The sequence below is a fragment of the Gracilinanus agilis genome, chromosome 2 (genome assembly GCF_016433145.1).
Source record: "Gracilinanus agilis isolate LMUSP501 chromosome 2, AgileGrace, whole genome shotgun sequence".
Taxonomy (NCBI): Eukaryota; Metazoa; Chordata; class Mammalia; order Didelphimorphia; family Didelphidae; genus Gracilinanus; species Gracilinanus agilis.
The window spans coordinates 632838559-632864792 of NC_058131.1; the positions used below are offsets into that span (position 1 = coordinate 632838559).

General features: G+C 38.0%; 1 protein-coding gene across 2 annotated transcripts in view; it reads left to right on the top strand.

The window, feature by feature from the left end:
• Positions 1–23127, top strand: part of BAG3 (BAG cochaperone 3) — a 32437-nt gene extending 9310 nt beyond the window's left edge. The window contains exons 2-5 of one of the 2 annotated variants that reach the window (XM_044665629.1): positions 14709–14771; positions 16154–16471; positions 18861–19244; positions 21677–23127. In XM_044665629.1, coding sequence (XP_044521564.1) covers positions 14709–14771; positions 16154–16471; positions 18861–19244; positions 21677–22522 — 1611 coding nt within the window. In that variant the 3' untranslated portion in view covers positions 22523–23127. The remainder of the gene's footprint in view (positions 1–14708; positions 14772–16153; positions 16472–18860; positions 19245–21676) is intronic. The other variant, XM_044665630.1, reaches the window with a different exon arrangement.
• Positions 23128–26234: the final 3107 nt, after the last annotated feature.

A 26234-nucleotide genomic window follows, 5' to 3' on the forward strand; every position in this document is an offset into this window, starting at 1 on the left:
TTATATTGTTTTCATGGTTCTATTTATTCATTTCGCTTTGCATCAATTCATATGTCTTCCTATTCTTTGAATTCTTAATATTTTGCATTCCTATGCTATAGGAATATTCCACTGAATCATGTACCTTAGTTCATTAGTCATTACCCAATCATTGGGCAGTACCTGTTTTGTATCCAGTTTTTTGCTACCACAGAAAGTGCGACTATTTTGATATGTATGTAGGCCCTTCCTTTCAGTATTTGACCTTTCTTGGGACTTCTTTTTTTGACTTTGTAAATCTAGTCCTAGGATCTTTGGAACACAGAGTATAGACACTTAAGTTACTTTGAGTATTATTACAAAATTATTTTCTTCTTTATTTTAAAAGGAACAATTTCAGGACTTATCTTGTTCTAAAATAAATTTGAAATTTTGTATATGTTCTTTTTTTTTTTAACCCTTCTGTCTTAGTAAGTCTAAGATAGAAGGGCAAGAGCTAGACAATCAGGGTTAAGTGACTTGCCCAGGGTCACACAGCTAGGAAGTGTCTGAGGCCAGATTTGAACCCAGGAGTTCTTATCTCCAGGACTTGGCTCTCTATCCACTGAGCCACCTAGTGTTCCCTATGCTTTCTTATATATTATTTCAGTTGTGAGATTGGTTAAAATGGAAATCCTAACCTTTTTTTGTAAGGAGGCCTTAATTTTAGAGTTCCTGAAGACATGAGATGAACAAAGTAGTAGGGAGAAAGGAGAGGGGTAGGCTGATAGTAAAATCTTTCAAAGGGAAGGGAATGGTTACTTGATCTGCTGAATTCCAGAGGAAATGAGGTGGAACAGCACCAGTTGGCTTAGAGATCACAAAAGAAGACCTTTGAAATCTACCAGTGGGCCTTGATCTCCTGATTGAGAATTCCGGGTTAAAGTTTTCAAATTTGTGGCATGTCGATTTTGCAGGCAGCTTTTAATTTTTTATCTCAAGGCTGCAAAAACAATGTCTTTATTATATATGTTTATCGTATATGTTTACATATATATCAACACATATACAAACATGTGTATATATGTACTACACATACAATAAACATGTATATAAGGTTTTATGTATATAATCTTTTATTCTAGCAGTATTTCCCTTTCCTTATCCTCCATGAAAAGAGAAGATATTTTTATCTTCTCTCTTCTCTAGAACCTTCATTAGTTTTTTTAATTACTCAGAATTCAACTTCCTTTAGCAAACTTTTAATTTATATTGTTGTAATCATTGGGCATGTCGTTTATTACTATTTTTAAAGCAAAGCATGGTTAGGGGTAAGAAAATATTTTGGACCAAGCAGAACTCCACAAAAGATAAACAAGTTATTTTTTACAATGTTTTGTAAGAGTTCTTAACGTAGGGGGTCATGGATAGATTTGAGTGTCTCTGAACTTAGGAAAAAAATACACCTTTATTTTCACTAACTTTTAACTGAAATTTAGCCTTTCATTCAACAATGAAGGAAATCCCCTGTTCTTTGGTTTTGATGTACATGTATGATCACTGAGAACAGAGCACACCATTAAGAGTTTGCCCTTTTGTTCTCATACTATTTATTTTGAGCAGGTTGATACCTGTTGACTAGATCAGGGAATTTTGGAGTTAGGGCACTGGAGTTATATTGGTGCTTTCTGTTCCAATTATTTATGGACATAGTTCTTGAGGCTTCAGCAAGTCATCTGTTAAATGGTTACAAAATAAACTGTTTTATGAGACTTGATACTGGAAAATGGTTTTTAAATCTGCAGCTTTAATGTGCTGCATAAATACAAAGTTCTTATTACCAACCTGCACAAAGCCACTAATAGAAAAGGCATGTCAAACCTTGTCTTTACATGGACAAAGCAGCTTATTAATGATCAAAAAAGTAGCTATTTGGCATAGTGTAGGCCTAGCCTCAGAGAACAGCAGTTTTAAATTTCAAGAAGTTGGGTTTTTTTAATTCAATTTTACTTCATTTTCACTTCCAGAATTCTCTCTCTTACTTTCCCTCCCCCAACCACTGATAAAGCAAGAAAAACAAAACTGTTACAATTATGTACATTAATGCAAAATAAATCCCCACATTAGCCATATCTAAAAACAATGTTTCATGCTCTAAGCCCATCCCCTTTCTTTCTAGAGTTAAATGGCATGTTTCATCTTAACTGTTGTGTTGATCAGATTTCTTAGGTCTTTCAGGTTTTTACAGTATTGTTTAATTATATAAATTGTTCTGACATTGTTCATTCTACTTTGCATCAGTTCATATGAATCTTTCCAGATTTTTCTAAAACCATCCTCTTCATTATTACTTATATAGCATGATGACATTCCATAACATGCACATAAGTTGTTCAACTATTCCCCAGTTGGTTGCCATTCTCTGAGTTTACAATTCTTTACCACAACAACAATAACTTTATATTCAAAAATAGTTTTATGTATAGTTCTTTTTCGTTTTTCTTCTGTCTCTTTGGAGTGTAGATCTCATAACAGTATAGCTTAGCTCAAAGGGTTTGCATAATTTAATAGTTTTGGGGTAGGTAATTCCAAATTGCTTTCCAGAACGGCTGGACCAGGAAAACCTAATCTAGTTTTGTTTTGTTTTCTGTAGGAAGATAGTGAACATCCAGCTTTTTAAAATTCTGGAATTAAATATCCCAGTAATCACTAATAAACTATCAGGTTAAATTTGGTAGATTTTAATTCCTTATAAAGTCCTAATACAACAAGATTCCTGTGTTTCTAAGCACATCATTGAAGAATTTAAAGAATATCTTTTTAATCATTGGACATTTATTGAGCACCTACCTGCTCTGTCCAGGAAAGTAGGGTTGGGGGTAGGGAGGAATTACAAAGAATGTAAGCTGTGCTTTCAACCCCCAAGGAGTTTAAAATTCACCTTGACCTGCACATTTTGATCCTTCATTTTGTAGTAAAAACAAACATTTCCTAGGCCTGCTATTGATTCATACTAAAAATTCAATGGCTGCTTGGAATGTTTGGCATTCATGATACGGTGAAAAGGTCACTGGATTTGGAGCCAGAGCTACCTGAATTCATCTCCCAGCACTGCCAACCTAGTGTAACTTTGGGCAAGTCTGTTTAACTTCTACAGGCCTTGATTTGTTGTTATTTGTCCTTTGTATGACATGAGGGCCACAAATTTAATCATATGTAAAAAGAGGGAGTTGGAATAGATGGCCTCCAAAGTCCCTTTCATTTCTTTCAGTGATCCTAAGTGACTTCCCCTATTTGTTTCCTCATCTCTAAAATGATGAAATTGAGAACTACTAGATCTAAGGTCTCTTCCAGCCATGAATCTATGACTACATAAAGATATTTTTCTCTTATGAGTTAATATCCCACATTGAAAAATATTAAAAATGTTGAGAAACTAATTCAATAGGATTTCTCCTGAGCAATAACAACAATAGTAAAAGACTTTCACAATACACTGGAATATGTTTTGCCTTTGTAGTCAGGGGAGGGAAAAATAGGGAGAGAGTAAAAAGAAAGAAATTGTTTTTGATAGCTCAATTAACCAAACCATTGTAGTATATTGAGGGGAGGGTGTAGGAAGGAAATCTTGGCTGTTTTTAATAGAGATAAGCAATAGTTTTAGTATCATCTGACATCTTGTAGACTAACAGAGCTTAAAATGATAGAATGTTAAAACTTTTACATAATAACTCACCAGACTCCATGGGAAGTGGGTAATAATGGTTGACATTTTATAACACTTCAAAGTTTGCAAGATACCCATACATTCCCTTTTGATCCATACAACAACTCTATGGATTATGATACTATTATCTCCATTTTACTAATGAGAAAACTGGAGGTAAGCAAGATAAAATAACTTGCCCCTAAATCACACAGTTAAAAATCTTAATTCGTTCCACTACATCATGCTACCTTTCTGTGCCTAAATCATTTAAGAACTAATTCCTACCCCAAAATTTCTGAGAAAAAAACTTCCGGTCTCCTCTTTATTTCCTTCCATTTTGTCATCTTGAATTTGACTGCACTTTTCTTGGTTCATCATCTAATTGTTTGATCTTAATCACAATTTAAATGGTTCTTCTGGCCTAAAAACTCAGATAATTAAATCTTTGTCCTACTTAGGAACTCTACATTTATGCAGAATGCAATGGAACCATTATTACTGTGGTAATAGTAATAGGTAATAGGCCACAGAATTGGTGCCTAGAAATCATTGGTCCAATTCTTTGTTCAGGTGAAGAAACTGAGAAGCAGTAGATTTTAAGTAGCAGTGTTCAGTTCTAAACCTTTGATTTCTGTATTCCAAATTCAGAACCGTTTCTATTACACCATGTAGGTGACATCATTATACTTCATTTGAGATAGCTTAGACTTAGCATTAGTTTTCAGCAATTTCTGTTGATTAAAGCAGTGTTTCCCAAACCCAAGCTATTTTCTGTGTGCATAGACGATCTAATTTTTTTCTTGTAGACTGCTCTAACCTCTGCCAGGCTCAAAAAGTAGAAAAAAATAACCAGCAGTGGCATCAGAGGACCTGAGTTCAAATACCTTCTCTAGCATTTATTCCTTATATGACTGACAAATCATTTAATCTCAGGTTCGATTTCCTCATCTTTAAAATGAAAGCGTTTGGATTTTGGCTAGAGGGCTTTTCCAGCTCTAAGATCCTGTGTGAGCCAGGGAGAAACTGGGAATGAGGAAAGACTCCAAAAGGAAAAGAATGGAGTTTTTGAAATCTATACATATTAAGCCATAAGAATCTTTGATAGCAAAAGTATTACGGATCGATAAAGATTTGCTGGGATCAACAGTTTACAACATATTAAGGATTTGTGTAACTGTGGTCAAAGCCTGGGATTCCTTGTTTAGTCAAGATTACTTGGTTTGTGGACTAGAAGGAACCCTCTGCCGGTCTAGATGTCTCAAAATTAACCCCTCCTTAATCCTAAGGGTAACCAGAGGAAAGAGTATATAAATGGATCATCATGATCCTTTGGCACTCTCAAGGGGGGGGGGGGGGGAAAGCCTATTCACAAGTATATGCCCAGATACTTGCTGATGGGTTGATAGTATCCTCTCCGTATTGGAATGACAACACTTTTGAAGGCACTGGGGCTTAATTTGAGTTCCTTCTGGTTTTGTTTTGGCTTAATAATTGAATGCAAGTTTAAAGTGTGTTGTTTAATACCAATATTCTACTGCTTGTATTGAATAGAATACTGTAATAGCCATAGAATTAAAATTGGGTTTTCATTCAAAACTCAGAGGCAACTGACTGGTGCATGGTAGTGGCAAATAGACTGCAACCCATAACAAATAAGGAATTAGGAAAAAGAACCAAAGCAAAGGATGTCATGAAATAAAAGTATATAATCAGAGAAATGTAAGTTCAGTGTGTCAGTTGTGTGGTAAAAGTGAATAATAACTGATTAGTATCCCTGGGATATGAGAAAGAAAGCAAAAACCACAGCAGTACATTGAGCCAGCCTCCTATGGGGAAAGTAATAGGAAGATACAGGGCAAGCATTAACTAGGCTAGGCAGGCATGTATTGGTTGTAATCTTCATTGATGATGGGAACTCCAAATAGATGAGATCCCAGGTTCACTTGAGTATATGGGTTAAACTTTATTGTTCTTAAATTTTCTCATACTATTAACTTTAAAAAATTATTGCCTTTTGTTGCTTCCCCTTTAAACTCACAACCACATTCATTATTGTATCTCTTGTAATAAAGACATTTAAGCACTGTCGACCTCGTGTATTTAACTCCACCATCCATAGTACCCCATCCTTATGTATACTTTCTTTTAAGTTCTCAAGCATGAACATTCTTTAGATTATGTTTAGCTAACAAAGCAGCCCTTTAATTTGGTTGAGGCTGTGGGTAGAATGAGGATGGCCTGAACTACAAGTGAGCCAACCTTTCTTTACATGTAGGGAGTGCCCCACTTTTATGGATGAGACTGATGATGTCCAGAGAGGTAAGGAAATCGTTTTGGGGGGCCTACTACTCTTTAAATTCAAACCTAAGTCTTCAATGTCTATACTCTTTCCACCATACTATGCTGAAAATAACACCATTTGTACTATCTACAACTCAGTCATTTTTAAAGTTCAAGTAAGGTAATGATATGAAAGTGCTGTGTAAACTTATAAAATGCTCTTCAATAATACCTTACAAGATAATCATTTTTCCTTTAAATCCACATGGATTTTATATTTTGTATCAATATAAAGTAGTATATATATAGAGATTTAACTCTGGAGTACAAGCCCAAAATAAAAACTTTGCCCTAGGTATCCTAATAAATACTTGTACTCAATAGGACAGATTTTTATCTCATCCAGGGATAATTTTTCCTTAATCGCTTATTCTGGTAATTTTCCATGGAGTAATTCATCTATAGAAACTGGCACTTGAGGGCAGGGCAGTTTTCTGAGAATTTTATGACAATTTATAAAATGACTGGCAAGAACTATCAGATGTTAAATGAAAATACAGCAAGGTAAGCAGTGGATGGTATTTAAAATAAAAATAAATTGAATAATATAGAAATATGTTTTGTGTGATAATACATGTATAACTCAGATTGAATTGCTTATCAGTTCCTAGAGGGAGGACGGAAGAAAGGGGGGAGACAATATGGATCATATGACTTTGGAAAACTTAATGTGGAAATTTGTTACTAATAAATAAAAGATGAGCAGTGAATTTTTTAGTTCCTCCCTAAACTTGGGAAATAATACATTTCCAATGTTATTATCTAAAAGACAATATCATCTAGCAAAATTGTTTGGCAAAAAGTCATTCCCAGAATGTTAAGATTGAGGTATGTAAAAATTAAATTATCAAGTTAATTCTTGATAAAATTTTTAGTTAAATTTAAAAATCAAATAACTTTTTAAGTTAATGACATTAAAATTACATTTTTTAAAAAGTAGCTGTGTATACATGAGAGTTTCACTTCAATTCTATGAGGTAAATAATTATAAGTATTATTGATTGCCATTTCCCAAATAAGGAAATAGACTCAGGTTGAATAATTTGTCCGTGATCACACAACACAGCTTTTAATTAACATAGTAAAATATTCAAACCTAGGTTATCCTGACTCCAAGTCTGGCATTACATCCACTATGCCAAACTGTGCCCTCTAAATTAAAATGATCTATTCAGATTCTTTATTATCACATATTTTATTTTAGTGTAAATGTTGAAAGTGTACTGTCATGTCATATGTGTAAATAAATTAGAAGGAAGCTGAGCAAGAGATAGGATAATTATAGTAACATGTCCATATGTTGTGGTTTTGAAGTTAACAGCATTGTTTTCTGCAAGTAAAAAGAAAAAAAGCCTTACAGATTCACTGTGCTTATGCTTAAATTTGAAGACAAGGATGCCTTACTGTAAAAAGATTATTAGGGAAGTTGTTTCTTTGGGATGATAAACTGTGCTGAAGCCTACTTGCTTTCATGTTAATTTTTTAGGATTATATTTTATTGATGTCTTTTGTGTTATAATTGTTTTTGCTCCTTTCCCCATCTAAATTGAACCCTTTTGACAAAAAAAAAAATACATTCAAAATATTTGCTATGATGGCTACAGCTCGTGGTATTTTTACAGTGTTCTTGGCTTCCTAGTCCCCTTCCTTTCTAACCTGAGGGTAAAGGTGTGTTTCACCATCTCTTCTCTGAGCTCTTCCTTGGTTTTTGCCATTACTCAAGAGTTCAGTTTCCTTTTAGTGATCTTTTTATTTACATTGTTGTGGTTATTACATACTTTATCTCCCTTGAATATTTTGCCCTGCATAATTTTATACAGAATTTCCCATTCATTCATCAGAATTCTTCATTTGGGGGGGAGCTGGGTGGCTCAGTGGATTGAGAGCCAGGCCTAGAGAACGGGAGGTTCTAGGTTCAAATCTGACCTCAGACACTTCCCAGCTGTGTGACCCTGGGCAAGTCATTTGACCCCCATTGCCTACTCTTACTACTCTTTTGGCTTGGAACCAATACACAGTATTGACTCCAAGATGAAAGGTAAGGGTTTAAAAAAAAAATGTTTCTTCATTTGCCATTTCCTTTACATTAATATAGCATATTTTCCTCCAGCTATTCCCCAATCAGTGGCTATTACCTTTGTTTCCATTTCTTTGCTATTATAAGAAATACTGCTGTGAATATTTTGGTACATATTGTTTAATCATTTTTAAAGACTTTATAACATAAGCAGTAGTATGGATCAAGCAGCACCTTGGAGTTAGAAAGACCTGGGTTCAAATGCTGTCTGACACCTAATAGCTGTGTGATGACTGGCATGTAAATCATTTAAAGCCTCAGTGTCCCAGTGAGCTCCCCAAGACTGTAATTTATCAGATTGATTGCAGATCTCCATTAGGAGTGGTTTCTTCATTGAGAATTCCCTGAATTAACATGAAGACAGAAACCAGACCACCTTAAATTTACAGATGGAAAAAAATCAATACTTTCCTTTACCAAAACTTGGGGAGGTGGGGGAATCAACTAGTCAATTAAAGATTTTTCATCTTTTAAATTTAAAAGGCTGGCAATTTTCAATTTATGCAAAAATATCTATGAAAATTGTAGAGCTGCTTTACAACATTAATTTACTTATTCTTGGCAGGGCTGCAGGAGGATATATAGTTATTATATTACATTATATTTAAATAGCTATAGATTCCTCTTAAAAGAGGCCCAGTGTAATAATGTAGAAAAAGAATGCCAGCCTGGGATTCTGGAAGGCCTAGATTCTAATAATAGCTGCAACCCTTATTATAACTCCTTGTAATGATATTGTTTTTTTACCCACCTCACAGTAAATTTGTTTTGTGATTATCATTTTCAGTTACTTGGGATTGATTGTAATTCTACTGGAAAAAAAACTGAAAATAAACTACTAAATATGACAGTGGTTAAATAATGGCTGCTTGGGGTCAGCTGAGTGGCTCAGTGGATTGAGAGCCAGGCCTAGAGACAGCAGGAGGTCCTAGGTTCAAATTTGGCCTCAGACACGTCCTAGCTGTGTGACCCTGGACAAGTCACTTAACCCCCATTGCCCAGCCCTTACTGCTCTTCTGCCTTGAAACCAATACACTGTATTAGAACTAAGACAGAAGGTAAGGGATCGACAAATAAATAAATAATGGCTGCTTTTATTAAAGCCTCCAGCTTCCTCTAAAGCACAGTCCTACAAGAGGCTTGATTCTTCCCACCCCCACCCCCTACCCCCAGTTACTAGTGCTTGCTCTGTAGCTCTCCCTCTCACTCTCCATCTCTCTTTCTCTCATTAACTTAGGCTGTGTTAACCTTGTTTGTACTCTGTATGTACTTATTTGTGTACGTGTTCTTTGCCCTCTTCCCCGAGTTGAATGCAAGGTCCATGAGGGGAGGGACTGTTTCATTTTTGTGTTTTGTATCCCAAGTCCAATCCCCTGTACACAGAAGCCAACAAATACTTGTCTTACTGAATGGAGGTCTTTTGAGCCCCTATGAATTTTGTGAGGACCAAGAGATTGAAAGGATTTTGTACATCTTAAAATACTATATAAAGGTTAAGGAAGAGATTCTAAAAAGTTGGAGGAGGGTAAAGAAGGGGTAGAAAAGTAGATAAATTAGGAGTTTGGAATTCAGTTTAATAAGAATTTACTAAATGCCTGTATATGTAAGACCCCAGGAAAAAAAAAAAAAGAAAATGAAAACCAGTTCCTGCCCCTACAGAGTTTACATTTTCCTGGAGGACCCAATCTATAAATATATAAGTATATATAAGATATTTTGAGGAGGCAACAAACACTTAAGAATCAAATGTACAAGAAAAGACTTTTTTTGGTAGAGGGTTAGTATTTGAGATGAGTCATGGACAAAGATAAGATTTCCAAGATATAGAGGTGAGAAGGTGTGGGATACATTCCATGGGTGAGGGACAATATATGCCAAAATACTGAGACAAGAAATAGAATGCTGAGTTTGGGGAACAGCAGATAAACTTGGGGGGTATTCTAGACAAAGGCACAGGGAGTGGGAGTTAGAACATTTACTTTAGGGGGAAGAGCAAGTAGGTTGGTTTCACTGGAACCTAGAATGAGTATAGAAGGAAATAATGTGAAGTAAGTTTGTAAAGGTAGACTAGAGCCTGATTGTATGGGAGTAAGTTTGTAAAGATAGACTGGAGCCAAGTTGCCTATTTTTTAATCTAAAGGAAGTGGGGAAACACTAAAGATTCATGAGCAAGGAAATAAATGTTAGGAAGATTATTTTGGTAACTATGTAAATTAGAAAGAAGAAACTAGAAGCAAGGAAACCAAAGGAGATTAATCAAGAAGTAATTGTAATAGTTGAAAACAGATGAGAGTTCTGAGCTCAAGTTGTGACTGAAAACAGGAAAGATTATGATTTGAGAAAGATAACAGATTTTGTGGAGGAAGAACCAATGTCTTAGAAATTGATTAGATGTGGGGACAAGAAAGAAGAAAGATTCTGAATTTGTGAACTGGGGAGATTTAGAACAATGGTGGTACACTTAATGGAAAGGAAAAAATAGAAAATTTTAGGGCTATGTTGAGTTTGTGAGATGCTTATGGAATGTCCAGTAGATAGTTGATGATGTAAGACTGAAACTCAGGAGAAAAAGATTAGGACTGGATTTAAGTTTGTGAATCATCTGCTTTGAGATGATACTTAGCCCATGGGAGCTGATGGTACTTATAAGAAGGAAGTGAAGAAAAGAAGAGCCTGGCACCAAGCCTTGGTGAACATCCAGGGTTTAGGGTGGGAACAATATGTGAGTAATAAATTCATCAAAGGAAATTGAGGAGTAACCACACCAATAAGAGGAGAATTGGAACAGATCCTTGTCAGAAGTCAAGAGAGAAGACAGAATCTTGGAGAAAGGCTTCTCATCAGTATCAAAAATCAGCATAGAGATGCCAGCTCTTCCAAGTAGGCATGTAACCTCGAACAAATCTTTTTATCTCTCTGAGCCTCACTTAACTCATCCCTGAAATGGAGAATGGAGGTCATTGGACTAAATGATCTCCAAGTTCCTTTCCAACTATTTAACTATGGGAATACTATGTTTCCTGTGATTTTGGAGTATTTAGAGAATTCACTAGTAAACATTTATATAACAAATTTATGTCACTATACAATGGTCTAGCAAATGTTAAATTGCAAAAACATACAAATCTCTAGGGAGCTTGTCACTCATCTTTGATCTCTTCTTTCCTTCATTCTTTGTCCAGACTGTACTAGTTTGGGTTGATTCTTCTTTCTCATAGTCTCTTGGATTCTTTCCTATTCTTTCTCGCTATTACCATTCCCATTATAGGTTTATACATTAAATCTAGGAGGAGTCCTACAAGCCATCTAGTCTAGTAATGGCAAACCTAGGACACGTGTGTCAGCACTGACATACGTAGCCATTTTTGATGACACACGACTGCATAGAGAAGTATGGGACCACATGTTGAGAATGAAACATTTGCTGTAGTGTAGTGTAGAACACTCTGTGCATTATAGATGACAATTCTGCCTATATTAATTTACCTATTTTGGTTTATTAAATACAGTTATCTATTACAATTACACATTTTTGTTATTTAAACTATAAATATCGCGAAATTATGGTTTTTTTTCTCAAAGTGACACACTAAGCTCAAAAGTTTGCCCATCACTGATCTAGTCCAACCTCATAGATAAGAAAAAAGGCTTAAGAGTGGCTAGGTGATTTGCCCACATAGTTAATTAGTAGCAGAACTGGGATACAAACAATAGATTCCCTCACCTAATCCAAGACACCCTTTAAATTGCACCATGCTTCTTTTCATCTCATACCTATTATCTTCTATAATACCCTACAGTTAATATTTAAAGGATCTGTCATTTTCATAGTATAGGTCCAGTTCTTGCAGACTAGAGCTCAGTGAAGAAGCGCTTATTAAGCCCCTCTCATGTACCAGGCATTCTGCCAAATTCTAGAACTCCATTTCACCTTAGTATAGATGGTCTTCATATATTGCTATTGCTAAAAATATCCATTTTTTTCCCTCACTTACTGTTGGGTGATAAGATGATTGACTGGCCTTTCTGGTCCTGGGTAGGCTGGTCCTTAGATAACAAACAGCATTGTTAGTCCTATGCAAAAGTCTTCCATTTTAATCTTATTCCAGTACCTTATCATAGGTTCTCTTGTGCATAATGGAACACAGGTTCTTGCAAGTCCTAACAATGTAAAAAGAATTTGAATACAGTCTTTCAGAATCTTCTTAAAGCAATGTTCTCATTATGTAATCTTATTTCACTTAATAACCAACATCATCTTATTGCCTGTCAGATCCAGGCTAAGTAACTCAACCAGGAAGTATAGGTCTTTTTTACTTATTCTGCTCTTATCTCTAACAATACCAAGCACCATGTAATTCTGTCCTAGTAAAGCTAGTCCTTGACACATAAACCACTTATTTCTCTCTTTGCTTATATTGCCCTCCTCCCTTTATTTATCTCCTCCTATTTTTCTACCAATTCAAGTTCCACATGCCTTTCAAGGCCAAGTTCAATTTCATCAGCCTTCTAAAGCCTTCCCTAGTGATCTAAAACCATAGTCTTTTCCTTCTCTTTATTTGTTGAACATTCTCACCTAGGACCCCTTCTCCACCATTTGGCATTCTGGTGAAGCCTACGGACCCCTTTTCAGAGTAATATTCTTAAATGTTTAAATAGATAAGATTACAAAAGAAATCAATTATAGGAAAATATTATTATCAAAATATATTTTTTGAAAATTCATAAATCCCAAGAATGTACCATACAACCCCTTAACTGTTATTTTGAATGCTAGGTATTTCACATATGTATTCTTGCCACCCTAATTAGACTGTAAGCTCCTCGAGGGCAAGAAATGCTCTCATTTTTGTATCTCCAGCAGCTCCTTTCTCTGTTGGCACATCATAAGAGACTTAGCAAATATTTGTTGATTCTGTCCCATTGAGTATATCTCTAGTTAAGACTTTTGTACAACATTGTGAAAGAGCATGACAGGTAAAAGCAACAAACTCTCCCTACCCCCCCCAAAAAAAAATCAGTAAAACCTTACAGACATAAAGAAAACCCAGCCCTTTTTCCCAGGGTCCTCCCTTTAAAGTAGAAAGAAGGAGAAGCAAATCTTTTAGGGATACCTTTTTACAAGACACCAATGGTTTTCTCAATGTTCCTTTTAAGCCCCCTTTAGTGGGAAGAAGTTCAGCTCCAAATATGATGCCTGTCTCTAGAGAGTTAATCATGGTTTTAAAAAAAATACTAGAGCCCCCAGCACATGTGGGTGTGCTAATCCAGCCCCTGAGAAGAGGGGGTAGTCGCTGCCAGTGTCCCCAAGGACATCATGATATTTTTGCCTTTGATATTTGCTAAAGAAAGTTGATAGGAAGGGGGTTCCTCCAAGAGAGAGAAACATTGTTAGGTAAAACATAGCTTCCAAGGTCACCTGAATATTTACACACATGCATGTGCTCATGAAATAAAACTAAAATTTAGATCAATCACATAGTTCTTATTTTTGTATTTGACAAATTTTATAGGAGAGATTTTTCTCTGTAATCTCTTAGTTTCTCAACTTACATTCGGTTTTAGTTTTGTCTTCAAAGATATGATCACTTAGGGAAGAATATTCCTATTCAGGCCAAAAAAATTATTACCTTTCAAAGAAGTCCCCATATTTAATGTATATTAATGGTCATAGTTCATCACCTCTTTGGCAATTTGACATTTTTTGCTCATAAGATTTAACTAGTTTGGGGGATTCCAACTATATGTGGAAAATTCCCTGCATGGTGAATATTGCTTAGTGAGTGACCGAGGTGCCTTGTTGTCTGTAATATGATCTTTCCCAGTGGTACATCTGGAACTTGGCCTTCTGGAGGGCCCCAAAATAGATTGGCCACTGAAGGGAAGAACTTCATAAAGAGGACGTGAGGGGGGATCCTAGTCATTCTTAACCTGTGCAGGGTTTGTTGGTGTCAGTAAAAGCACAAATAGCCCTAGACTCTACAGACCCAGGCCCATAACCACTCTACATTCTTTCTGGATATTTAAAGGCATTTTACCCCCTTTCTCAACTTCTGTTATTTAGCTCTGACTTGAATTTAATTTCCATAATAGCCTCTGTATTGGTTCAAGGATCATTGTTATGGTTTATCTTTAGTCTAATTATCAAATAAAGATTGAATCCATAGTAACCTTAAGAAATTAAGTGTAATATAGTGGATATGAGATTGAACACAGAAGACTTGAATTCAAATCTTGCCTTAGACATTTACTAGTTGTGTGACCCTGGATAAGTCATTTCACTTCTGTGTGCTTCATTTTTCCTCACTGGTAAAACCAGATAGTTAAGTGGTAATACCCTCATTCCTTTCAGAAGCTAAAAATTTATGAATTATCTTAAAATGTCATTTTGTGCTCTTAAATTTCTTTACAACTCCTCCTACAAGAGCATCTTTCTCTGCAGAGTCTTAGATGACTCAGCTATGCATACAGGTACCTATCTGCTTGATGTTTTCTCTTGCCTGTTATATCACCCAAAGCAGACTACACTAGCTAGTTATGGATATTGACCTTATTCACTGTTAGGGCTGCCTACTGAAAACTCATCCTGTTTTCTCTTTGCTGTTATGATTCTTTAACATTTAGCCAAATAGGAGCCCCTGGAGGGAAAAAGGAGCTTTGAGGACACAGGAGAATAATGGTACAGAGGTAATTGTTTTTTTATGATTTTTTTAAACATCCAAATAAACATTTATCAAAAAATTACTAGGTATAGGGCAATGGGGATATGAGGAGATGCCCTCAAAAGAGGAATAATCTTTGAGAAAATAATTTTGAAGCAGCAATAAGGAACAAAGATGATTGTGGCTCCCACCCTATGAGTCAGAGATGATGGGAATGCCATGGCCATTTTTTTTTTTATGGTCATTAAAAGTTGCTTGTCTACTAATGCATTGCTGGTGGAATTGTCAATTGATCCAACCATTCTGGAATCCTGGAAGGCAATTTGGAATTGTGCCCAAAGGATTTTAAAAGAATGTATGCCTTTTGATCCAGCATTACTACTACTAGGCTTGTATCCAAAGAGATTTGAAAAAAATGAGAAGGGTTCTGTTTGTACAAAAATATTTATAGCTGTGCCTTTTATGGTGGCAAAAAAATCAGAAAATGAGGGGATGTCCCTTGATTGGGGAATGGCTGAACAAATTGTGTTATTTGATGGTGATGGAATAGCATTGTGATATAAAGAATGATAAATCCATGAATTTCTATAAGAACTGGAAAAACCTACATGAACTGATGTGGAATGAAATAAGCAGAACCAGGAAAACTTTGTACACAGTAACTGAAATATTGTGGGATGATCAAATGTGATAGAATTTGCTACTAAAAGCAATGCAATGATCCAGGACAATTCTGAGGGACTTATGAGAAAGAATACTATCCACATCTAGAAAAAGAAATGTAGGAGTAGAAATTCAGAAGAAAACATATGATTTATCACTTGTTTATATGGGTATATGATTTGGGATTTTGGTTTTAAAAGATAACTTTATTTTAAAAATGAATAATATAGAAATAGGTTTTGAGTGATAATATATGTATAACCCAGTGAAATTACTTGTCAACTCCAGAAGAGGGGAGGGAGACAATAAGAATCATGTAACTGGGGGCAGCTGGGTAGTTCAATGGATTGAGAGCCAGGCCTAGAGACAGAGGTCCTAGGTTCAAATCTGGCCTCAGACACTTCCCAGCTGTGTGACCCTGGGCAAGTCACTTGACCCCCATTGCCTAGCCCTTATCACTCTCCTGCCTTGAAGCCAATACATAGTATTGACTCAAAGATGGAAGGTAAGGGTTGGGGGAGGGGGAGAATCATGTAACTATGGGGGCAGGGGAAGAATTTTTTTTTTTAATAATTTTCAAAAAAAGAAAGTTGCTTGTCCAAAAATATTCCCACATCATGCATGGTATGTTAAGAGATTCTATTTGGTTCTGGCATTTAATAGCTCTATGCTTTCTAGATTTTGTCCTATCATTGCCTTACCATCTCCCATTTCTTTTTTTGTCTCTGGTTCCTTTTGTTTTAGGAAAGTCAATCATCAGCCAACGGCCCATCTGAGGAAAGTCCCAAGCTACCTCCTACTAGGGAGGGTATCCCAGTGTATCCCCAGCTTCGTGCTGGTTACATTCCCATTCCAGTTATCCACGAAGGCTCTGAAAACTGGCAGCAGCAACAACACCCACTCTACTCTTATCAGCCTGGGATGCAGCGAATGAAAGTAAAGCCAACCCCTCTGAGATCTCAGTCACCTTTACCATCCTTTCCCCAAGCAGAATCCAGTGTCAGAAACTCATCTGAATCTGCCCGATCAGAAAAATCAAGTGGAAAGGCTGCTGGGGTTCAGGTAAGTAGGTATATTTTGTAGGAAGTTTGCTACACACTATTTCATGCCCTTTGGGCACTGTCTTGGGTCTTTAAATGGTCAGGTTCATTAGCATATAATTTAGAAATCCTGGGCATTTTTGACTTTTAGCATACAGTGAATTGTTTGGGCGTTCTCATCAGTCACCAAACCACACATGGTGTTTTGTTTTTTAACCTCTCACTTTCTGTCTTAGAATTTATACTAATTATCAGTTCTAAGGCAGAAAGAAGAGCAATAAGAACTAGGCAGTTGGTTAAAGTGATTTGCCCAGTGCTATACAGCCAGGAAGTGTCTTGAGGCCTGAGGCTCCAGGCCTGACTCTAACTACTGAGCCACCTAGCCACTGTGTACATATTATTTTGACCACAGATAATTCCCAACATTTATCCAAAGTCCCTATACTAGACATTCCCTGAAAATGTGCATTAGCATAGTGTGTTTTAATAATCCTTTGAATCTTTCATCAAGTAATATAATAGCTCATATTTATATTGTGCTTTAAAGTGATCCATTATATTATCTAATCCTCATAATTAATGTAGGCACTCCAGGTATTATCCCCATTTTACAGATGAGGAAACTGAGGCTTAGAGAAATTTTATAAATAGGAAAATTTACATGAACACATAAATAGTACATGTCAGATGCAAAAATTCAATCTAAGTCCCTTTTGATCCCCAAACCTAATGCTCATTTTACTTTATCATGCTGTCTTCCCCTAAAAAAAGCCCCAGTGGTTCCCATGGTCAATTAATTTTCCTATTTCAGAGACAAAATAACTAAGTTTGAAGTGAGATAAGGCATTATTTCTATAATAAAGCCAGAAAAAATTGCTACTAGAAGCACCAAGGCAGTGTTTCAAGGGTCTGCCTAAATTTTAGCCTAGCATAGAGAAAGAAGATCAGTTCAAATACTGGCCCTTCCATGTTCTGCTGGAGTGACTTTTGGCAAGTCATGCTACCCATCTTGGCTTCAGTTTCCCCAACTATAAAATGAGGTTAGGCTAGTTAACTGTTGAAGTCCCTTTCCAGTTTTCTAGCATTATGTCCTATACTTGGAAACATTGTGGGAAAATGAGTCTGGAAATTTGGGTTTTATTCCTGGCTTTCTGCCAGCCGTGATCCTGGGCAAATCACTTATTTAACCTTTCCAGGTCCCTGTTTCCTCATCTGCAAAATTAAGGGGTTGGACCATGTGTTTTTTTTTTGTTTTTTTTTTTTTAAGCCCATACCTTCCGTCTTGGAGTCAATACTGTGTATTGGCTCCAAGGCAGAAGAGTGGTAAGGGTAGGCAATGGGGGCCAAGTGACTTGCCCAGGGACACACAGCTGGGAAGTGTCTGAGGCCAGATTTGAACCTAGGACCTCCCGTCTCTAGGCCTGGCTCTCAATACACTGAGCTACCCAGCTCTGCCCCCTTGGACCATGTGTTTAAGGTCTCTGTCAGCTCTGAAGTCCTGTGGTTCTGAAAGTTAGATTCAATGCATTAATATCTGAAGACCAGCGCTAAGTCCATTTTCTGGCTCAAGATCTTAGACATATTAGATGCGAATAGTATTACCTCATTGTGTTCCTGTCTGCTTCTTATACAATAATTTTCATTTTCTGTCTGCCCTAGAAATAACTTTCATCTCTTCTGCATTCTGCATCTGTTTGGCATATACTCCCTACATGTGGGAATTAAAATAACCCTCAAGTGAAACATCCAGGAAAGCTTTCTCTTTTATAAGGAGTGCATGTATTTGTGCTCTGTGGGGTTTTTCTTTTAAATTTTTATTAATATGTTTTGTTTTTAACCTCACCTTCCCAACACATATCTCTGAACCCTTCCCTTTCTAAGAGCCATCCCTTGTTAAAAAGAAGTCTTTTTTTTTTTTTTTAAGACATTTCAGCAATAGCAGCCATCATCATGTCTACCAGATCCAGCACTGTCTGCAGTGTTCTACTCCCACCAACCCCCACTTTTTCAGAGGGAAGTACACTCTTCTATGTCTTCTCTGGAGCCAAAGATGATCATTATATCTTCACAGCACTCAGTTTTGATTGTTGTTCTTTACATTTGCCCTGTTGTGTCACTGTCTTAATTGTTTGCCTGGCTCTGCTTACTTCACTTGGGAGTTTCATTATAAGCCTTCCCATTCTTCTCTGTTTTCATTTCATTATTTTCAATGTTTTTCACATCCTGGTCATATGGGCCACCATTTGTATAGCTATTCCCCAGCTGATGGGCATTTACTTTGGTTCCAATTCCTTTTCACCAGCAAAAAGAAAGAAAAGGGCAGGGAGAGGAAGAAAAGAAACCCAGCCATCATATTTGGTTAATGTAGCAAGTACAAGTGAGCTCTCTTTTTTTCCTTTTGTGACTTGCAGAGATCCCATTCTCCAGACCCTTCTGCCGGTACCTCTTCCTCACAGCCTTCATCCTCTACCAGGAGTGGCAGGGGAAGCCACCAGCTTCCCCGAGGCTACATCCCTATTCCTGTGATTCATGAGCACGCCCACAGGCACCCATCCCCAGCACATGGTTTTCATCACGTCCATAAGACTCACTATCCAACGGTGGATTTACATTCTCATCAGCCAGTGCACAGGATCCATGCTGATGATCGGGAGCCCAAGTCTGGCCGATCACAGTCCCCCTTCAAAGTGGCTTCCAGGGACTCATCCAGCCGGGAAGAATCTCCATGCAGAGCTAATGCATCACGTCTCTCGCAGTCTCCTGCCCGAGTACAGCCTGCTTTGGACAGACCTCAGGTAGGGAGACTTCTGTTCCCCAGAGCTTTCAGGCTGCTTTACCCATAAGACCAAAAAGTCTTCAATCTTGAAGAACTGTGTCTGGTCATATAATTTTCACCCAGTTAGTCTTTCATCATTTCTGGAGTAATTAATGCATTTCATGTGAGGCAGTTAATTGGACTCCAAGCTGAGAGCCCTGAATTCCATATTCTTCCCTCTGCCCTAATTTTGCAGAAGAACAAACTCAAGGCCAGAGATTCTCCATGACTTTCCCTAGGCTGGACAGGATAGGATAGCAAGTAGCAGCGTTACTTCTTTCTGAACCATTTAGACCAGAAAATTTGAACTTATTTAGGCTGATTTCAAATCCAAAGCCCTTGCCATTCCATCACACTAGAGAGTCTTGAAGTCAGGGAGACTGAAGAAGCCCATCAGGCCTCAGACGCTTGGGAGCTAAGGACATTGCTAGTGAGTCACTGAGCTCCTCAGACTCAGTTTACTTATCTGTAAAGTAGCACCTACATCCCAGAACTCTTGGGTAACGGTCCAATAAGCTGAAATATATGTAAATCACTTGGCAAACCTGAACATTGTGCTTGAAAAATGCGAGCTATGTTATTGTGTGGCTATGCTCTCTTCTAAACCACTTACAGAAATGCAGTCCAAGAACTAGGATTCCTCGTTTACTACTTATGCTTCGACTTCTTTTGGGCCTGATCTAATTTCATGAGTTCCTGGGGAATTAGTTGTGGTAGAATGCAGAAAGCATGGAACTACAGGTTCAAGAAACTTGGGGACCTGGATCTGCCACTCACAAATCTTTTGTTGTTGTTTTTAAAATGCTATTAGACTACGGGGAGGGGAAACTGGATAAGTCACTTCCAAGCTCTCCCACCTCAAAGTAATGAAACCCCTACAACATAAATAGCCAAACTTTTCCCCTAAAAATTTAGAGCAGTACCAAGCAAGAATTGATTCCTCTCTCCTATCCACTAATTAGTAGCTTTCCCATCTATTCTAAAATCCCTGGTTATTTTCTGTGGCAAGTCATTCCTCTTCTTGGACTTTAGTGTCTGATTTGTAAAATAAGGGGGTTGGATTAGAGTCATTGTTTGAGGGGCTCAGTGAATAGAATGCCAGACCTGGAGACGGGAAATCCTGGGTTCAAATTTGGCCTCTGACACTTCCTAGCTATGTGACCCTGGGCAAGTCACTTCATCCCCATTGCCTAGCCCTTACCACTCTTCTGCCTTGGAACCAATACACAGCATTGATTCTAAGATGGAAGGTGAGTAAAAAAAATAAGAATAGTAGCTAAGAGTTAAAGAGACAGAGAGCTCTAAGGTTTACAAAGGACTTTATATAGTCTGTTATCTCATTTGATCTTCTCAACCACCTTAGGAGGTAGTAGATGCTATTATTTATTTCCATTTTATAGTTGAATCAACTGAATGTGGAAGAGGTCTGGGGGCTTACTTAAGACCACACAGCTGGTAGATTACTTGAAGCAGAATTTGAACTTGGGGTTTCCTGACTTCACATCCTTCAGATTCACTCTGCCACCTAGCTGGCTAGATTTGTTGCTTATACTTATATCTTTGGCCCTTCTGGAAGTGCAGGCCTTCTTCCCTCTCCCTTAGCCTGCAACCTTCCAAAGCATAGTTCTTAAAAGATTAACTATCCTTTTTTATTTTATTTCTTTTCAATCACCATAGGTAGGTATTTAGTGTTTATTCACAAGGACATAGTTTTAGAGCTGGACCTTAAAGGGCCATCACATTCTAAGCCTATTTATGTAGTCCAATACAAATTAGGAAACTGAGGCAAGATTTGAACTCAGGTCTTCCTGACTCTGAGCCCAACATCGTACAAAACCACTTTGTTGCCTATAATTTTAGTGTTATCTCTTTGTCTCTGGCACAGCTGTTGTGGAGCATGCATGGCTCTTTACTCCCTCCCGTCTTTCCCCCCTTTTCTCTGAGGGAAAGTGCAAATATCCTGATCATCCTTTCAAAAAGCAAAGTGTCCTGGGCAAAAACAGCCACTGTGCAGTCCAAAGTGACAAAAAAAAGGAACAGGTTCTTTCAGAAATGGAATCTTAGAAGAAAACACTGACCAGAAACTTATATATACCAGGAGTAGAGATTTGGCAATTACTGGCAAGCTAAATCAGTGCAGGCTAAACGGGCAAGGACTAGCCCCCCTCCTCAACACCTGCCCCAGAATACTCCGTCCCTGGGACTGGTGCTCTGCATTGATCTAATTAACTTGCTAGACGTCATTCATAGACTGTACTTCATTTTGTGTTACATAGCCCAAGTCTGTCCTTAAAGTGTATTTTTGGCATTTTCAGTTTTGAAAGTATCAATGCATCTGTATCTCCTGAAAATTGTCGCTCTGAGTTAACTAACCTAGCTTCTAGTTTTTAAATATATATTTGTCTTCTCCAGGCTTCTTCTCAGCAGCCAGGGGTCCGCCAAGAGTCATCCTCAGGGTCCCAATCTGATGGCAAACCAGAAAGTAAGTCAAGCCCTGTTGGATCAGATCTCTCTTCAGGCTATGTCCCAATTCAAGTTATTCACAAGGAGGCTGATTCTAAACCAGCTTCCAAGAAACGTGCACCTCCTTTGGAAAAGGTTGAAGTAAAGGTCTCTGCTTCCCCGGCTCCCAGCTCCTCTCCTGTTCCCAGCCCTTCTTCTTCCCCCTCCCTTTCCAAGAGTTCAGCTGCAGAAGAGCGTCCAACCTCCCCTGTTCCTTCCTCTCCCAAACAAGCACAGAAGAAGCCAGCTGATTTGGAAGGAGGAGACCCCAAACATCCTGGTGTAAAGAAAGTAGAAGCAATCCTGGAAAAGGTCCAAGGGCTTGAGCAGGCTGTGAATTCATTTCAAGGTAAGAAGGCAGACAAACAATATTTGATGATCGAAGAGTATTTGACCAAAGAGCTTCTGGCCTTGGATTCAGTGGACCCAGAAGGACGTTCCGATGTGCGTCAGGCCAGAAGGGATGGCGTAAGGAAGGTCCAGCAGATTTTGGAAAAACTTGAACAGAAAGTGGAAGAGGATGTCCCTGGGCAAGTTCAGGTTTACGAACTCCACGAAAGCTCCTCAAAGGATGATTGTCCCCTGGAGGAGGCTTCTGTGCCAAGCACTACCACATCTGTAGGCAAAAGTAAGAAGAGTACAAAGGTCAAAAAGGAACCCAAAACAGAAACGGATCAGGCTAACACCAAAGATGTAGTAGATGCCAGCACATCTACAAACTCAGTCATGCTGCAGCCATCTTCCTATTCTAAATAAAAAACTAACTTGGACTTGGGACCTTGATCCTGTGTGCTTAAAGAAATTTTAAGTTGCATGCATTTCAGGAACTTTGCAGCCATTGGTTTTTAATAAACATAGCAGCTTGGGGGGTTCACAGTAACAGCTTAGGCCACAGTAAAAGTAGTGGGGATAATAAATAGGGGTGAAACCCTAACACCGAAAGGGCTAGAATGAAAATAACGCTTTTTCTTCTGTATTCTTCTCTTGTATAAATAAAGAAGCTGCTTGTTGTTTCAAAAAGTTAGTCCCATACTTGAGTCATTCTGGTGCCCTTTGGGTACAAGGACATGCTATGGTAATCAGTGTGCATATTCTCTTCCCAGGAAGCTTCCTTGGCCCATTTGTTTTCTAGGGAGCTGGGGAGGAGAAATGAATACATCGGCAATCAAGAATAAGCAAGCTGATTTTTCAGAAGTAGCAACTTTTCAACAAGATGGGTTTTTTTTTCCTTCTTTTTACCATTGGGCACTTTAAGAAATGGCAGATAGGAAGTATATGATCAATCATAGTAATATTTATGTGTGGACAACTTTCAGTGCTAAATTTTAAGAATGGAAAATAAACCAAGAATAATATAATAACCAGCCATGTTCGTTGTGGTTTCTGAATCCCTAGTCACTCACCTATATCTGAAATACATCCCATTTACAAGTCCATTTGGGATTGAGGTCCATCTTCCTGTTGGCCCTTCTTGAACCTCTAACATTGACCCATCACAGCTGAAAGAGGACAGTGAAATAAGTTCTGCCAGCATCCCTTTTAAAGACTATCAAACTTAGGGGAGTCATTCTTAGCTACCTCAGACTTCAGGTTCTGCTGAGTCTTCTGGACCTTCCAAGCTCTGCGGTATGGGGTGATAGAGCTTTAAAATGCACTCCAAGACTTTGATGAGGCCAGAAATTCAGGGTCATCAAAGTTTTTGGCTTTATATCTGAAAGAAAGCTAAAGAGGATGTTTCTACATTAGGGTCTGTGAAGGCAGCGATGCACTTGGAGCACCATTCTATAGCTATTTCATGCACAGAGGATGTAAGAAACAATGGCCAGGGCAGCTACGTGGCTCAGTGGCTGGAGAGTCAGGCAAGTCAGACAAGAGGTTCTGGCTTCACATCTGGCCTCAGCCATTTTCTAGCTGTGTGACTCTAGGCAAGTCACTTAACCCCCATTATCTCGCCCTTACTGCTCTTCTGCCTTGGTATCTTTCCAGGATGGAAGGTAGTTAAAAAAAATACTTGGTATCTACTCCAGGATGGAAGGTAGTTTAAAAAAAAGTCCCAACACATTTTCAAAATTTAAAAAAAAAAACACAGTGGGACTTACTCAGTGTCTTACATTTAATCTTCCTTTGTGCACTCAGAAGTCGTGCAAACACACTGAATAAGAATACTAGCTAAGAGTTATAGAGAGAGGGCTCTAAGGTTTACAAAGGGTTTTACATAGAGTCTGTTATCTTGTTTGACCCTCTCAACAACTTTATGAGGTAGGTGCTATTATTATCTCCATTTTATAGTTTAATCAAAGGGAGGAGGAGTCCTTTTGAGCCACAATATCAATTTCATTGATTCTCCCCAAAGGTAGGCTCCCTAGAACCAATTCTGCTTTTAAGGATGGGGCTTGGACACACCCAGACCCCTGGGTTTCTTAGATTCCAGATCGCACCTCCTTGACCAAAGATTTTTGCTTCCCTATTTACCAAAGAACAAATCTCTTCCCTCTGATTGCATCTCAATAAGGAGACCAGTATTACATGAAATAAGGGTTTAAAAAAAGAAAGAAGAGAGTCTATATATTTGCATATACATATATGTTCTCATTTATATTGGCTTTTTCCCCCTAAATGTTCTGACTTAACTACAGAACAGCAATAGAAAAGGAAGGAATGGAGCAAAGCCTTTAAGCCCATCTGAAATCTTAGCAAGAAAAGAAACATAAAAGCTGCAGAGAAAATCTGCCCGTGGTACAGACTCTTATTATAAACAAATAATTTTTCAAGCTGAAAGTGAGATACTTGGTCTAAGCACTTGTAACCCTATAAAGACTGTTTCCCCCTAGAACTTATGTTCTGAGCATTACTATTGACGCTGGTTTAATATTGGAGTCATGGATACACAACCCAGTCACCAGTTTGCTACTCTTAGCTTTGTGAACAATGCTGAAGTCATTCTGATGTCCATCTGCCAACATAATTCAGTGATAAACTCATCGACTACCACATTCTGGCTGGGGGATTCCATTTCTGCTTAAAGCACATTGCCACTCTTAATAGAAAAGAGGAATCCATCCTTATTGCAGGAGAAACTGAAGATGACTTCTAATCTTCAAAATCCCTAGGAGACGTACCCACGGCAAAGAACGTGTATTCCTCTTTCTTTGGTCGGAATCAGATTTGGCATCTGCTAGTGGTCCCTAGCTTATAGATGGGGCAGTGGTGATGACGAGTCACATCACTGTCCTTCGTAGACCCATCACTGCAACCAGAATAAGCTATTTGCTGTGCCCTGAATATAGCCTTCTCTTTCCTATCTCTTTGCCAATTATGCCATTTCCTATTCTTGGAACACCCAAACTGTTCTTGTCTCGAGCTCTTTATGGGGATGCTCCTTGGGACAACAGTTTTCCTGAAATGTCTTGTGTGTTGTCCCAAGGAGCATCCCCATAAACAGAGAAAGACATCAAGGAACACATTACAGATCAGTGCAGCCACAGTGCCCCCTACAGTGAAGAGTCCTACCTTATCTCCTGTACCACAATCAGTGGATCAGGTAACAGCTACAGTGTGAGAAAATATCTTCAAATGTCAACAGTGGAAACCCTTCTTCCGGATTATATGCACTAGTTGGAGGTAGTTCCAGTGCAGAATTGCCTGTTAGATAGCTGATAGCTACTGAATGCAATTTCTGCCTTCCTGTTGACAGTGCTGACAGTTGTCTTCCTTTTTTGGTCCCCTCTTTTCTGTCCCTGAACACCTTTTAATTTAATTTTTCCCAATTACATGTAGATACAATTTTTTTAAATTGAAAAATCATTTATTTACATTTTCCCTTGGAAAAAATAGATATTTTCCCCATTGATTTCTCAGAACCTGGGATTTTCAAGGTGAGGGAGAAGGGCTGGCAGCCAGAGAACACTCTACCTCCTGTCTGAGTCTTTCAACCGTGGGGATGTGGGTTTCCCTGAGATTAGCCCTAGAACAATGTTTCTCTGCTAAGATGAGTCCATGATGCTCTAGATACAGTTTTTAATAATTTTCAAACATTTTGCAATCCATGTTTTCTCCCTCATTCTCCTCCCTCCCTCCCTGAGACAGCAGGTAGCATGACATAAGTTATACCTGTGCTATCATACAAAACATATTAACACGTTCACATTATGAAAGAAGACATGTATTGCTTACACAAGAAAAGCGCTCATAAAGGAAATAAAATGAGAAATGGTTTGCTTCAATCTGCATTCAGGCTTCATCAGTTCCTTCTATGGAAGTGGCTAGCCTCTTTCAAAATGAGTCCTTTGGAGTCATCTTGGATCCTTGCATGGCTGATAATAGCCAAGTCATTCACAGTTGATCATCATATATTATTTCTGTTTCTGTGTACTCGCTCAACATTCATTAAGCACCTACTATATTCCAGGAGGAAGATTTGAGTTCAACTCCCTTATTAGTGTGAATGTAGGCAAGTCACAACTTTAAA